At 43.0% G+C, this 13,980-nt stretch overlaps 1 protein-coding gene across 2 annotated transcripts in view; it reads left to right on the forward strand.

Annotated features, from left to right (window-relative positions):
* The window catches only part of KMO (kynurenine 3-monooxygenase), a 57,218-nt gene that overhangs the window by 25,612 nt on the left and 17,626 nt on the right, over nucleotides 1-13,980 (forward strand). For both annotated transcript variants that reach the window (XM_063115939.1, XM_063115940.1), the window contains exons 9-11: nucleotides 3,587-3,708; nucleotides 10,415-10,562; nucleotides 13,258-13,315. In XM_063115939.1, coding sequence (XP_062972009.1) covers nucleotides 3,587-3,708; nucleotides 10,415-10,562; nucleotides 13,258-13,315 — 328 coding nt within the window. The remainder of the gene's footprint in view (nucleotides 1-3,586; nucleotides 3,709-10,414; nucleotides 10,563-13,257; nucleotides 13,316-13,980) is intronic.

A 13,980-nucleotide genomic window follows, 5' to 3' on the forward strand; every position in this document is an offset into this window, starting at 1 on the left:
GACCGATGGGTCCTTTCCATCATACAAAGAGGCTATCGCCTAAAGTTCGAAGACTTCCCTCCTCTCGGCGCCGTGAAGTACACCTCAGTCAACAATGCCATATGTTCGGAGGTGACTTCGTTGCTACACAAGGGCGCCATAGAGAGCGTACCAACTTAAGATCTTCGCAACAACTTTTATTCGAGGTACTTTACGGTCCCAAAAAAGGATGGGGGTCTTTGCCCAATTTTGGATTTGTGCAAACTCAATACCTACCTCAACATCAGGAAGTTTCGTATGGTCTCACTGGCCTCTCTTCTCCTTCTCCTCAAAACAGGATCAACCTCCACAATGCCTATTTCCATGTCTCCATAAACCAATCCAATTGCAAATTTCTATGCTTTATCATCAGAGACATGGCCTAGCAATATACTGCTCTCCTATTCAGACTGTCCACCACACCAAGAGTGTTTCCAAAGTGCATGGCTGTCATTTCTGCGAAACTCTGGCTCACCGGTGTCGAGGTATACCCTTACCTCGATGACTGGCTCCTCATTGCCATGTTGAAATGGCAGTTACAGAGGTCCATAGACGTCACCTACAATCGTCTTCAAAACCTTGGATTATGCATAAATTATGAAAAATCCCATCATTACTCACAATGGACTATCCAGCATCAGCACGTTTTTGGACTCCAACGTCGGAAAGGCTTTCCTCCCATGGGAGCGAGCTCACAAAATAGTGCACATGACATCCAGGTTCATAAGAGCAGCTCGAGTCACAGCGTTCGACATCCAGCGACTTCTTGGGCTCATGGCCTCGACAACAGCTGTTGTACAGCAAGCCAGATTCTGGATGCGACATCTACAGTTCTGGTTCCTCCAAATGTTCGACATCAGTGCCTATGCCAGACACACCATGTTAACTTTACCACCTCTAATTCGGACATCCCTTGCATGGTGGACGTTACCTACTTCTCTGAATCAGGGAGTGCCGTTCCACCCTCACCAAATTCAAGGTATCATAACAACAGATGCCTCTCTCTTGGGCTGGGGTGCACACTATCGAGGGCTCATTGCCCATGGCCATTGGTCAGACATCGTGCATCTCAACCACATCAACTGGCTGGAGCTAATGGCAGTTTACAAGGCGCTAAGAGCCTTCGAGCCAAACTTACAACAAGAACTCATGCAAATTGCGACAAACAACACCACTGCCTGAAGAAACAAGGGGGAACAAGGTCTCGACGCCTCCTGGAACTTACGTTACAAATTTTGGCATAGTGTAACGACAGGTAACTGCAGCTCACAGCTGTATATGTTGCAGGTGTTCGCAACACAGTAGCAGACACTCTCAGCAGATTCAAGCAAGAGTCTTATGAGTGGCAGCTACACAGACCAGTCCTATGCCACCTATTCCACATATGGGGACAGCCAGAGACAGATCTCTTTGCAACATCGACCAACTCGGTTCTACCTCGATATTGCAGTAGAGTGGGACTCGGAGCAAACTCGATGGGAGACTCATTCACTCTGCCATGGAACAGGGGTTACTGCTACCTTTTCCCACCATTTCCTCTAATAGCGCGAGTCATCTCAAAGATTGTGACCGACCACACGTCCTGCATTCTAGTGACTCCATGGTGGCCCCACCAGATATGGTTTGCCCGTCTCCTAGAGCTATCACAAGGCAATTACTACAACCTCCCGTGCGTCCCCAATCTCCTCACCCAGTTGCAAGGACATCTTGGACACCCCGACCTCCAGATGCTCCAACTGATGGCATGGAGAATTTAGACACCAATCTCAATATTTTCCCCACTACTCTACGCCAAGTCTTGCAAGCGTCTAGGAAACAATCCACTCAGATCTCATATTGTAGGAAATGGACTACGTTCATGGCTTATGCCACTGCTAATAACTATGGGCCTTAGGCCTCTTTGGTACAACAAGTTCTATGTTTTTTATCCTTGCTTTTCGACGAAGGACTTCATTATTCCTTACTGTGTGTTTACTTAGCAGTGATTTCTGTTTTTCTCCCTCCTGTTGAGGGATTCACAGGCCACAGCTAGACTTAAGGTTTATCCTGGGATCATCCAGGGTTCGCCCCTGCCTGAGCACTGGATCCCCTGTGTGTCACCTAGATGAACAGGTTTGACCCCTGGATGATCCAGGGATAAACCTTAGGTCTAGCTATGGCCACAGTTTTCTCGCACCTCTCTCCAAAAGATTCCTCAAGGGCACTCATAATTTGGTGCCCCCAGTCCGGCCTGTGGTACTGGCTTGGAGCCTATCAGTTGTTTTAAAGTCTTTAACTTCTCCTCCTTTTGAACCCATGGCAACGTCAGACGTTAGGTTGCTCTCCTGGAAGACAGCCTTTTTGGTCGCAATTACACCCGCAAGACGGTCTAGCAAACTCTATGCTCTCCGAGTTGACCCTCCATACCTTTCCTTCATAAGGACAAGGTCCTTCTTAGGCCAGACCTTACCTTCTTTCCAAAGGTTGTTTTGGATTTCCATCTGAACCAGACAATAATTCTTCCAACTTACTTTCTGACACCAACTTCGGCACTGGAAACAGCAATGCACACTCTCGATGTCAGGAGAGCGCTTGCTTTTAACAAGCAGAGATCTGTGGATTTTCGATCCTCACCATGTTTGTTCCTGTGCTATGCTTGCAAAAACAAGGGCTTGCCAGTTTCATCTCAACATTTGGCAAGATGGATCGTCAACACAGTAACTCTAGCGTATGAGTTACAAGGTCTGTTGCTCACCACACCTGTTAGAGCACATTCAGCTCAAGCCGTAGCAACATTGACAGCTTTTGATATTGGGATTGGGCTCCCGGACCTTTGCAAGACTGCCGCCTGGTCTCATCCCTCCAGCTTCGTCAGACACTACCGTCTGGACGTTCGAGCTCCAGCCGACTGCACCTTCGGAAGGGCCGTCCTATCATCTATATTGGCACAAACACCTACCTTCCGACCTGCTAAGTCAGCTTGCTACTCGTTCCTTATGTGACGCACAGAGACCACGAAGAAGAAAGACAGGTTGCTTACCTGTAACTTATGTTCTTCGAATGGTCATCTGTGCATTCACACAACCCACCCACCTATGGTGTTTATGTATACAAGGTTATGGTACTCCAGTGTCATGTTAATGGAATTGTTTGTATTAATATTACTCTCAGTTCCGAGGCCACAATGTCAGTCTCCATGAACTGAGGGGAATGGGCGGGAACCCCTCTGAGCATTCGCACGACGCCATGGGGGAGGGGTTCCCAACCAAAACGCCTCAGCATTTCCCTATTGTTGCTTCATGCAGGCACAAAGCCCATTGTATGAATACACAGATGACCACTCAAAGAACATCAGTTACAGGTAAGCAACCTGTCTTACATCAGTGTTCTGTTTTGTTTTAATATTTGTAATGCTAGCTTATCAGCATAGTCCTTAGGGAAAGAATGCGTCATTCAACGTAATTGAACAACAGGAATTTATTTCTTTTTTTGCTTACCTTTCTGGTAACTATTTTCAGGAACAAAATTAGCGAACAATGCATCTCCTTTCAAGTTCTCAGATAACTTATATATATATTTTAATCCATAGGATAAGTCATTCACATGCACCCTCTTCATGCCTTTTGAAGATTTTGAAGAGCTCAAAACAGGAGACCAAGTGCTGGATTTCTTCAAAATGTATTTTCCAGACTCAATTCCTCTAATAGGAAAGTAAGTTTTATTTTGTCAGTTATGTTATCTGAATGAACACATGACATCCAAGAACCAATGAAGTATTCTAGATTCCTGGCCTTCCCTGTTGCACTGTTCGGAATGACCTCTGGCAGAGAATAAAATGGTATAAAGGTGTAATGTTGGACTGAAGTTCTATGTCGATGGGAAGAGTTGCCCTCCTTAAAAAGAAAAGAAGAATGTTTGGGCAGCTTCCAATGGGATGCATGGCCTGGGCTGCCCAACAGCACTCCAGGGTCTTCGAAAGGAGGGTGGAACTTTACAACTACCTTGCCACAGTATCTCACTGGCAAGTGTCCCATGAAGGAATTTCCATTGGAGTTCTACTGATGAAAATTCTGACCAACAAAACATCTCAACCTATGCCAATATGAGCGAGATTTTCTAAAACCTTTGCTGGGTAGGATCAAGAATTTTGAGTCATGAAGGAAATTCTTTCCCAACATAGATAGCTGCTTTTAGATATCCTCTGTGGTATGTGGTTTGGCTCGTTTGCTTGAGTTAGTTGTGCTCATTTGCTCCGTAGTGCAAAGGAAGAAGTGGGCCTCTAGCTGGTGCTAGAAGATAGTAATTCTTTTCTTAACAACGCATTTCGACACACAGACTTTCCTCTCTAATTTGCGTTGATATAGAATAATAGAATAGTCGAGTCCAACCCCCTGCTCGATGCAGGAATCCACCCTAAAGAATACCTGACTAATGGTTGTCCAGCTGCATCTTGAATGCCTCTAGGCTAGGAGAGCCCATGAGGTAATTGGTTCCATTATCATACTGCTCTAACAATCAGAACGTTTTTCCTGATGTCCAGCTGGAATCTGACTTCCTGTAACTTGAGCCCATTAGTCCATGTCCTGCACTTCTTTATTGCACTTCTGTACCACCCAATAGCTGAAGCTCTCTGGGCAGTTCACAAAAGTTAAAACCATAAAACACAAATCAAAGTATAAAACAAACAACAGTATAAAACAAACAACAGTGTAAAAGCACAATAAAAATACTATATACCAGGGTAAATACTATATACCAGGGTAAAACCAAGCAGCAATAGAGAGATTTATACAGATTTAAAATACTGTTTTAAAATATTTATTTATTTCATTTTTATACCACCCAATAGCCGAAGCTCCCTGGGCAGATCACAAAAATTAAAACCATTCAATGTATAAAACAAACAGTATAAAAACATGATATAAAATACAATCTAAAAGCAAAACCAGGATAAAATCAGCAGCAGTGCAGAAATGCAAATGTAAAATACAAATTTAAAATCACAAAGTTGAAATTAAATTTACAGAGTGTTAAAATGTTGAGAGAATAAAAAGGTCTTCACCTGGCATCTGAAAGAATATAGTGTAGGTGCCAGGCGAACCTCCTTAGGGAGCTCATTCCACAGTCGGGGTGCCACAGCAGAGAAGGCCCTCCTCCTGGTAGCCACCTGTCTCACTTCCTTTGGTAGGGGCTCATAGAGAAGGACCCCTGAGGATGACCTTAGGGTCCAAGCAGGTACATATGGGAGGCAGTGTTCCTTCAGATAGCCTGGCCCCAAGAGCTGTTTAGGGCTTTAAATGGTAAATGTTAATACCAGCACATTGAATCGGGCCTGGACCTGGACTGGCAGCCAATGAAGTTGTAAAAGGACTGCCATGATGTGATCTCTCCGGCCAGTCCCCGTTAATAAACATGCTGCCCTGTTTTGCACCAGTTGAAGTTTCTGGATCATTTTTAAATGCAGCTGTGGCATTACACCCCACAAGTCAGTTCCCAAATGTATGTCTGCAGTTTGTAAGTCTGTGGTGAGTTTAGAATGTTGGCCTGAGTGGGCGGAGTTAGAATGTCTGGGGAGGGGGAGGAGTCATATATAAGGGAAGGACTGAGGGGATTGTGAGGGACTTTTTAGGTACTCTTAGAGTCTTTAGTACTTTCTGTGTTTAGAGTACTTAAGTTCTGGGAAATTAGAAGTTCAGTGTAGAGTGGTGTCTTTGGAGTGTGGTGTGCACATAGTTGGTGTATATTAATCAATACAGATAATAAAGAAAGCTCAAGAGTGATTGTGTGAGAGAAAGGAAAGCGTGTATGTGAATGAGTGAAAGGATTGGATGAAAGGTTTCAAAAAGGTTTTAAAGGTTTTATTTGAAACAAAGCTTGTGAACTTTTAAAATAAATTTTAATTATTTTGTTTTTAACTATCACAAAAATCCCACGTGTCTGTTTGGCATTTGTCATCTGAAGTTTACACATTTAGCACCCACTCTGACAATAATTCACCTCAGCATGTATAACTCACAGCGTTTTATTTTATATATTGAAATCCTTCTCCATTTAACCCCTTTCTCCACATAGTTTGAAGGAAGGTGGTTTTTATCCCTTGCCTCAGGCGTATCAAGCGGTGGTGCTTGGCATGAGCAGGGAGTAGCCGCGGCCAGGCTTGGTGTTCAGAGCCTGTATCGTGGCAGCAGCCCCACGTATAACACGTTGCAGTAATCCAAACAAGAGGTTATGAGAGCATGGATAACTGTAGCTAGGCTATCTCTGTCCAGAGAAGGGTGCAGTTGGTATATTAGCCTAAGCTGATAAAAGGTGCTCTTTGCCAATGAGTCCACCTGTGCCTCAAGTGACAGTTCTGGATCCAAGAGCACCCCCAAACTACGAACCCGATCCATTAGGGGGAGTGCAACCCCATCCAGAACAGGGTGAACATCACCTAGTCAGACAGGCGAACCACCCGCTAACAGTACCTCCGTCTTGTCTGGATTGAGTCTCAGTTTATTGGCCCTCACTCAGTCCATTACCGTGCTCAGGCACTGATTCAGAACAGCCACTGGGTTTGATGAAAAGGAAAGGTAGAGCTGGGTGTCATCTGCATTATTTATTTATTTATTTATTTATTGCATTTCTATACCGCCCAATAGCCGAAGTTCTCTGGGTGGTTTACAAAAATTAAGACAATTCAAAAACAAAACAACAGTATAGAACCATAATATAAAATACAATATAAAAGCACAACCAAGATAAAAACAGCAGCAATGCAAAAATACAGATTTAAAATACAAATTTAAATATTGATAACATCTCAATCTACATCTCCAGATAACCTCTCCCAGCAGTTTCATATAAATGTTAAACAGCATATGGAATAAAACAGAGCCCTGTGGAACCCCATGGCCTAAATGCCATGGCACAGAGCAATAATCCCCCAGCACCACCTTCTGGAATCGGCTATCCAAGTAGGAGCGGAACCACTGCAACACAGTGCCTTCAACTCCCAGCCAAGACAACCTATCCAGAAGGATACCATGGTCGATGGTATCAAAAGCTGCTGAGAGGTCCAAGAGAATCAACAGGGTCACACTCCCCTGTCCCTCTCCCAGCAAAGGTCATCCCACAGGGTGACCAAGGCAGTTTCTGTTCCAAAACCAGGGCTGAAGCCCGATTTAAATGGGTCTAGATAATCTGTTTCAAGAGTGCCTGGAGTTGCCCAGGAAGGGGATATTAGCCACCGGCCTGTAATTGTTAACATCTTCTGGGTCCAGATTAGGTTTCTTCAGGAGTTGTCTGATTACTGCCTCTTTTAAAGAGGCCGGCACCACTCCCTCTCTCCTGGACCCAGCCTGCGATCCCCCCCTTATTTGATGTAATGAGCCATAAGGGGCAAGGAGCAAGCACACAGGTGGTTGACCAAACTTGGCCAAGCACTTTGTCCACATCCTTGAGCCTCAGTAACTGAAACTCATCCAATAAAACTGGAACAGATGGCGCTTTGAACACCACTACTAGTGGAACTGCATTAAGCGTGGTGTCCAATTCATGACGAATCTGAGCGACTTTACCTTCAAAGTGCTGTGCAAATCTGAGACAACCTCCATCAGCTTAGGCAGGGAGACTGTTGGGCAGCAGGGTGGGCGGTACACCAGCAGAATCCCTAATCTGTCTCGAGTACCCAACACAAAATAAAGACACTCAAGACCATCACTCAAATGAACAGGAACCCTAGAGAGGGAGATTGTATTTCAATAGACCACGGCAACCCCCTTCTTTTAGCAAAGTTAAAAGACTAAGATGACAAACTGTTAAAATACTGGGAGAATAAGAAGGTCTTCAGCTGGTGTCGAAAACAGTATAATGTAGGTGCCTGGCTAACCTCTCTAGGGAGCTCATTCCACAGCCGGGGTGCCCCAGCAGAGAAAGCCCTCCTCCTAGTAACCACCTACCTCACTTCCTTTGGCAGGGGCTCATGAAGAAGGACCCCTGAAGATGATCTTAGGGTCCAGACAGGCACATATGGGAGGAGGTGTTCCTTTATAGGTGTACCTATAAAGCTGCTCAGTTAGAACCTAGTTGTTGCTGAAATAATATCTCTCTTGTTGTGTTCCCTGCTAGACAGCTAACCTAAACTTCCTTATCACAAAGGATTTCTTCTGGTAAGACAGGATTTGATTCACAGGGTGGGATGGGGTGGCAGGAACAAGATACATGGCTACATAGAATCATAGAATCATAGAATAGCAGAGTTGGAAGGGTCCTACAAGGCCATCGAGTCCAACCCCCTACTCAATGTAGGAATCCACTCTAAAGCATCCCTGACATGTGGTTCTCCAGCTGCCTCTTGAATGCCTCTAGTGGGGGAGAGCCCACAACCTCCCTAGGTAACTGATTCCATTGTGGTACTGCTCTAACAGTCAGGAAGTTTTTCCTGATGTCCAGCTGGAATCTGGCTTCCTGTAACTTGAGCCCGTTATTCCGTGTCCTGCACTCTGGGAGGATCGAGAAGAGATCCTGGACCTCCTCTGTGTGACAACCTTTTAAGTATTTGAAGAGTGCTATCATGTCTCCCCTCAATCTTCTCTTCTCCAGGCTAAACAGGCCCAGTTCTTTCAGTCTCTCTTCATAGGGCTTTGTTTCCAGACCCGTGATTATCCTAGTTGCCCTCTTCTGAACACACTCCAGCTTGTCTGCGTCCTTCTTGAATTGTGGAGCCCAGAACTGGATGCAATACTCTCGATGAGGCCTAACCAGGGCCGAATAGAGAGGAACGAGTACCTCACGTGATTTGGAAGCTATACTTCTATTAATGCAGCCCAAAATAGCATTTGCCTTTCTTGCAGCCATATCGCACTGTTGGCTCATATTCAGCTTGTGATCTACAACAATTCCAAGATCCTTCTCGTTTGTAGTATTGCTGAGCCAAGTATCCCTCATCTTGTAACTGTGCCTTTGGTTTCAATTTCCTAAATGTAGAACTTGGCATTTATCCCTATTAAATTTCATTCTGTTGTTTTCAGCCCAGCACTCCAGTCTATCAAGATCACTTTGAAGTTTGTTTCAAAGCAGGGGGTTGGGGGTTGAGCAGGGGTTGGACTCGATGGCCTTGTAGGCCCCTTCCAACTCTGCTATTCTATGATTCTATGGTTCTGTCTTCCAGGGTATTAGCTATCCCACCCAATTTTGTGTGATCTGCAAATTTGATAAGCGTTCCCTGCACCCCCTCATCCAAATCATTACTAAAATGTTGAAGAGCACTGGGCCCAGGACTGAGCCCTGCGGTATCCCACTCGTTGCCTCTCCTCAGTTTGAGAAGGTTCCATTGATAAGTACTCTTTGAGCCCGATTTTGTAGCCAACTGTGAATCCACCTAATAGTTGTTCCATCTAGCCCACTTTTAGCTAGTTTGTTAATCAGAATATCATGGGGCACTTTGTCGAAAGCTTTGCTGAAGTCAAGATATATGACGTCCACAGAATTCCCACAGTCCACAAGGGAGGTTACCCGATCAAAAAATGAGATCAAATTAGTCTGACAGGATTTGTTCCTGACAAATCCATGTTGGCTTCTAGTAATCACTGCATTGATTTCAAGGTGTTTACAGATTGACTTCTTTATAATCTGCTCCAGAATTTTCCCAGGGATGGATGTCAGACTGACTGGTCTGTATTTATTTATTTATTTATTTATTACATTTTTATACCGCCCAATAGCCGAAGCTCTCTGGGCGGTTCACAAAAATTAGTCTGTAGTTCCCAGGTTCCTCCTTTTTGCCCTTTTTGGACAACATCATAATACAGAACAGCAAAGGAATGGTTTAAGGTGGCCCAGAAAGCCCTTTTGCCTATAGAAAAAGCTTTTATGTTATAATATATATTTGTTTTATTAGTGCTTTCAAGTATGTTAATGTTGTAGTTTGTTAGACCAACCAGATAGTTATATGGAAGCCTAAGAATACAGATTCCAGCTGCTGCCTGTCTTTTACTTTATCAATCATAGTGTGGCAATGAACGTTTAACACACAACACACACACAGACCAATTAGGTATACAGATTCCTAGTTGCTGTGTGTGTTTTATTTGTACTATGGTAATGATAATAATTTTCTCTGCTTGTGGCTAACAGGCTACTACATTAGCAAATGCTGTAAATTAATATAATAAGTAATAATAATGACCCCAGAACAGTTGTTTTAAATGGATATTGTCTGTTTTTGTTAGTATTTTATGCTTTTTATGGTTTTAAATTTTGTATATTTGTTTTTAAAGTTCACTGTTCTTAACTTTTGTAAACTGCCCAGAGAGCTTCGGCTATGGGGGCTACATATGAATGTAATAAATGTAATAAATAAAATAATAAATTTTCTCACTCTTTATCGTATAGTTACATTTAACATTTGAACAGTGATATGCTATTCTAATTCCAGGCAAGAACTGATGCAAGATTACTTTTTGCTACCAGCCCAGGCAATGGTATCCGTGAAATGCTCATCATACCACATTGACTCTCACTGTGTGCTAATGGGAGACGCCGCGCATGCAGTTGTACCCTTCTATGGTCAAGGCATGAATGCTGTGAGTCAAGAGTTCTTCTTGCAAATCCTAATGCTTTGTATCTCTCAATAATACTCTCTTTGGGAAAATCAATTCTTTACATTTTAGAATTATTTAACTATTATCTTATAGAGCTATTGGGTTTTTGAACTGAAGTACACCATCAGCAGTCTCATGATGTATCTGTTGTTCGGGCTACAGGTTGTTCTGGCTCCCACTACAGGCTATAGTGGAATGATTGAATGTTTGAATGCTCCCTACATTTTACACACAAACATGCACAACCTAAACAAACATACAAAACAGGTATATCACTTTTGGTATCTCACTGTTTGACCCAAAGGGGATGGAGCTTCTGCAAGTTCTCCATTCAAGAGTTTGCAAAAGACTGGAAGGTGCTCATGGCAGGCCACCTCTGATACTGTTCCTCTAGCATGCCTCTCAAGGGAGCGAGCAGCCTAAAGGTTGGCTGAGTAAAGCAGGGGAACATGATGGAGGCCATAGCAAGTGCTTATAAGGCTGCTGGTGGAACATTTCCCTCCAAGGATGGAACTGGCACTCCCTGTCTAATGGCCAATAGGAAAATGACACTTTCCGACTGGGGTCTAGGATTGCTCATCCCAGTCTTATTCCAAATGGGAAAAGACATGGCCACCATCTTCTCCCATACACAGCCATGCTGCAGGTAACTAGGGTAGGTGTGTGTGTGTGTGTGTGTGTGTGTGTGTGTGTGTGTGTGTGTGTGTGTAGGGGCAGTTTGTGAGACCCTGACAAGTTGAGCAGAGCCCCATTTCCTTGTTACAGCATGGCTGATGCATGCTAAATTATTTTTGGACATTTGAGCAAATGTGACTAGTTGTTTTTAAAAAAATACAGCATCTACACTATGGCAAATCTCTCTAGCTCCATTGTCAGAATTCCCAAGGTACTTGAGTGCACTCTCTAGTTAGTTTTAACTGTTCTTTTGGTGCAGTGCAGTCAAAATCAAGGTCATCATCAAGGCTAAGAGATGGTAGTGAGCCATGGGAAATCAGCTACTCTACCTGCAAATACTGCAGCCTTCCTTCTCTTGATAGTCTGATGTTTGCACTGAAGTTAATGTTAACAATGTTAGCTTAAGCTAGAGTCTCAAACCAGGAGGTAACCATGGGCTTCTATGCTCCTTCCTATGCCTGCCTCCACTTTCACTTTCCAGTGTTAATTGTGGTGTAGAGATATAGGGCTTTTCTAAATGACTGATCTATAGTATGCTCATCACTGGCCACTCACAGACGTTTGCAGGGCAATTACATGACTTTGTGGCATTTTGGACAACACAATAGTCAACAGTGGGTTAATAGTCAATTCAACGGTTGGTTATTTTGTGGGTACTCCACAAACGATCAGAGAAATAACCAACCATTTGTTGACTATTTACTGTGTGTTGACTAACTCATGCCCTGCCCCCCGCCCCCTCTCAGTCCTCCCACCCAAATAGTGGCACTGGTTCCCCCTTGTGATCTCTGTGCAATGTTTTCGCTAGCTGTCAAGAATGGCAGCTCTCAAAAACAAGTCAGAGAGAGAGATCATAACGGGAAGCTAGGGTAGTGTTCTTTTTCTTCCATGGAAGCGAGGTTGGCAATCATGGGAAGGGTGGGAGAAAAATCATAGAGTAGTTGAGTGGAAGGGACCTAAAAGGCCATTGAGTCCAACCTCCTGCTCAATGCAGGAATCCACCATAAAGCATACCTCACAGGTAACTGTCCAGCTGCTTCTTGAAGGCTTCTAGTGTGGGAGAGCCCATGACCTCCTTAAATAATTGCTTCTATTGTCATACTGCTCTAACAGGAAGTTTTTCCTGATGTCCAGCTGGAATCTGGCTTCCTGAAACTTGAGCCCATTGTTCTGTGTCCTGCACTCTGAGATTGAGAATAGATCGTGACCCTCCTCTGTGTGACAATGTTTCAAGTACTTGGAGACTGCTATCATGACTCCCCGACCATAATTAATTGGTTGTGTGTGTTTTGTGTTCTATACATGAGCCAGACATTAGAGTACCAGAATAAAACACTACTTTAGATTGCTCTATGGTTAAGACATTAAATGTATTATGTTAGCACCAGGCATTGGTGGACTGTTAAATCACTCCCATTGAAAGCAACAGGGCATAACAGTGCTGAGCTTTGGCTGAATAATGCCTACTGCCTAAGCCTAATGTTTCGCTTACATTTTACAAAGTGGCACAGTTCGATAGTTTTGTTAAATATTTATGACAGTAATTATATAGTGTGTTTATCCTTTCGACAACACACTATAAGAAAAATGAACAGATGGGGGAAGCAGTCTAAAATGATCAAGAGTCTTGATCAAAGTAAGACCTATAAAGAGAAGTTGCAAATATTTGGTGTACTTAAGCTGAGTTACAAAAGCTTATAAAATACATATTCACCATTTGAATTAAAATATTTGTAATAAGAAACATTAATTGTTCTGTATAGCTACCAATAGAGCTTTGGCTATTGGGCGGTATAGAAATGCAATAAATAAATAAATAAATAAATAAATAAATAAATTGGCATGTTTTGGAGAGGTGTAGCAACCCTCTCAATGCAAACTGGATATGTTGGATAAACATGACCTAATTTAAACCTAATTTCCATGCACTTCCCAGTCCAATGTTCTATTTGCTTAGAATTTAAATCCTAAACTAGCTGTTATTAACTTTGTGTTTCTTCAGGGATTTGAAGACTGTCTGGTTTTTGATGAATTGATGAGCCAGTTCAAAAATGATCTCTGTGAGTATATATCTATTGGGAAAGACAGAATTCCTCAGGACACAAATTTAGTTTTACTATGATTTTATTAGATTGTAAGCCTATGTGGCAGAGTCTTGCTATTTATTGTTTTACTCTGTACAGCACCATGTACATTGATGGTGCTATATAAATAAATAAATAAATAAATAATAATATATTCATTAAACAAAAAATTTGTTTACACAACAACATTAAAGCTCTACAGTTTTCAACCAAGCACCAAAAAGCAGGGAAATTGGGAGTGAAGGCTCACAAGCCTTAACACCACACCCTCCCTAAGGAGGCAGAATGTGCAAGTGAAATTCTTATTCCCCCAAAGCAGATAAACTGTGAGGACAGGATGGAGAATATAATATGCAGAGGTGACTGTGGGGTTGTGGAACACTGATGACGAACAACTTAGGGCCACCTTTTTCTTCTTTTTTATTTAGAGCAGCCCTTCCCCAACCTGCTGCCCTCCAAAGGTGTTGGACTACCTCTCCCATCATTGCAAGTCAGTAAGTCACCTGGCCAGGAATGCTGGGACTTGTAATCCCAAACATCTGGAGGGCAAGAGGCTATTATACGGATCATCCCTTGAGTTTAAGGGATTTTTTAAAATGGAACTTAAACAAATGCTTACACTTGTGTAAGTTTTAAAGATA

Source organism: Elgaria multicarinata, chromosome 2 (assembly GCF_023053635.1).
Source record: "Elgaria multicarinata webbii isolate HBS135686 ecotype San Diego chromosome 2, rElgMul1.1.pri, whole genome shotgun sequence".
Classification (NCBI taxonomy): Eukaryota; Metazoa; Chordata; class Lepidosauria; order Squamata; family Anguidae; genus Elgaria; species Elgaria multicarinata.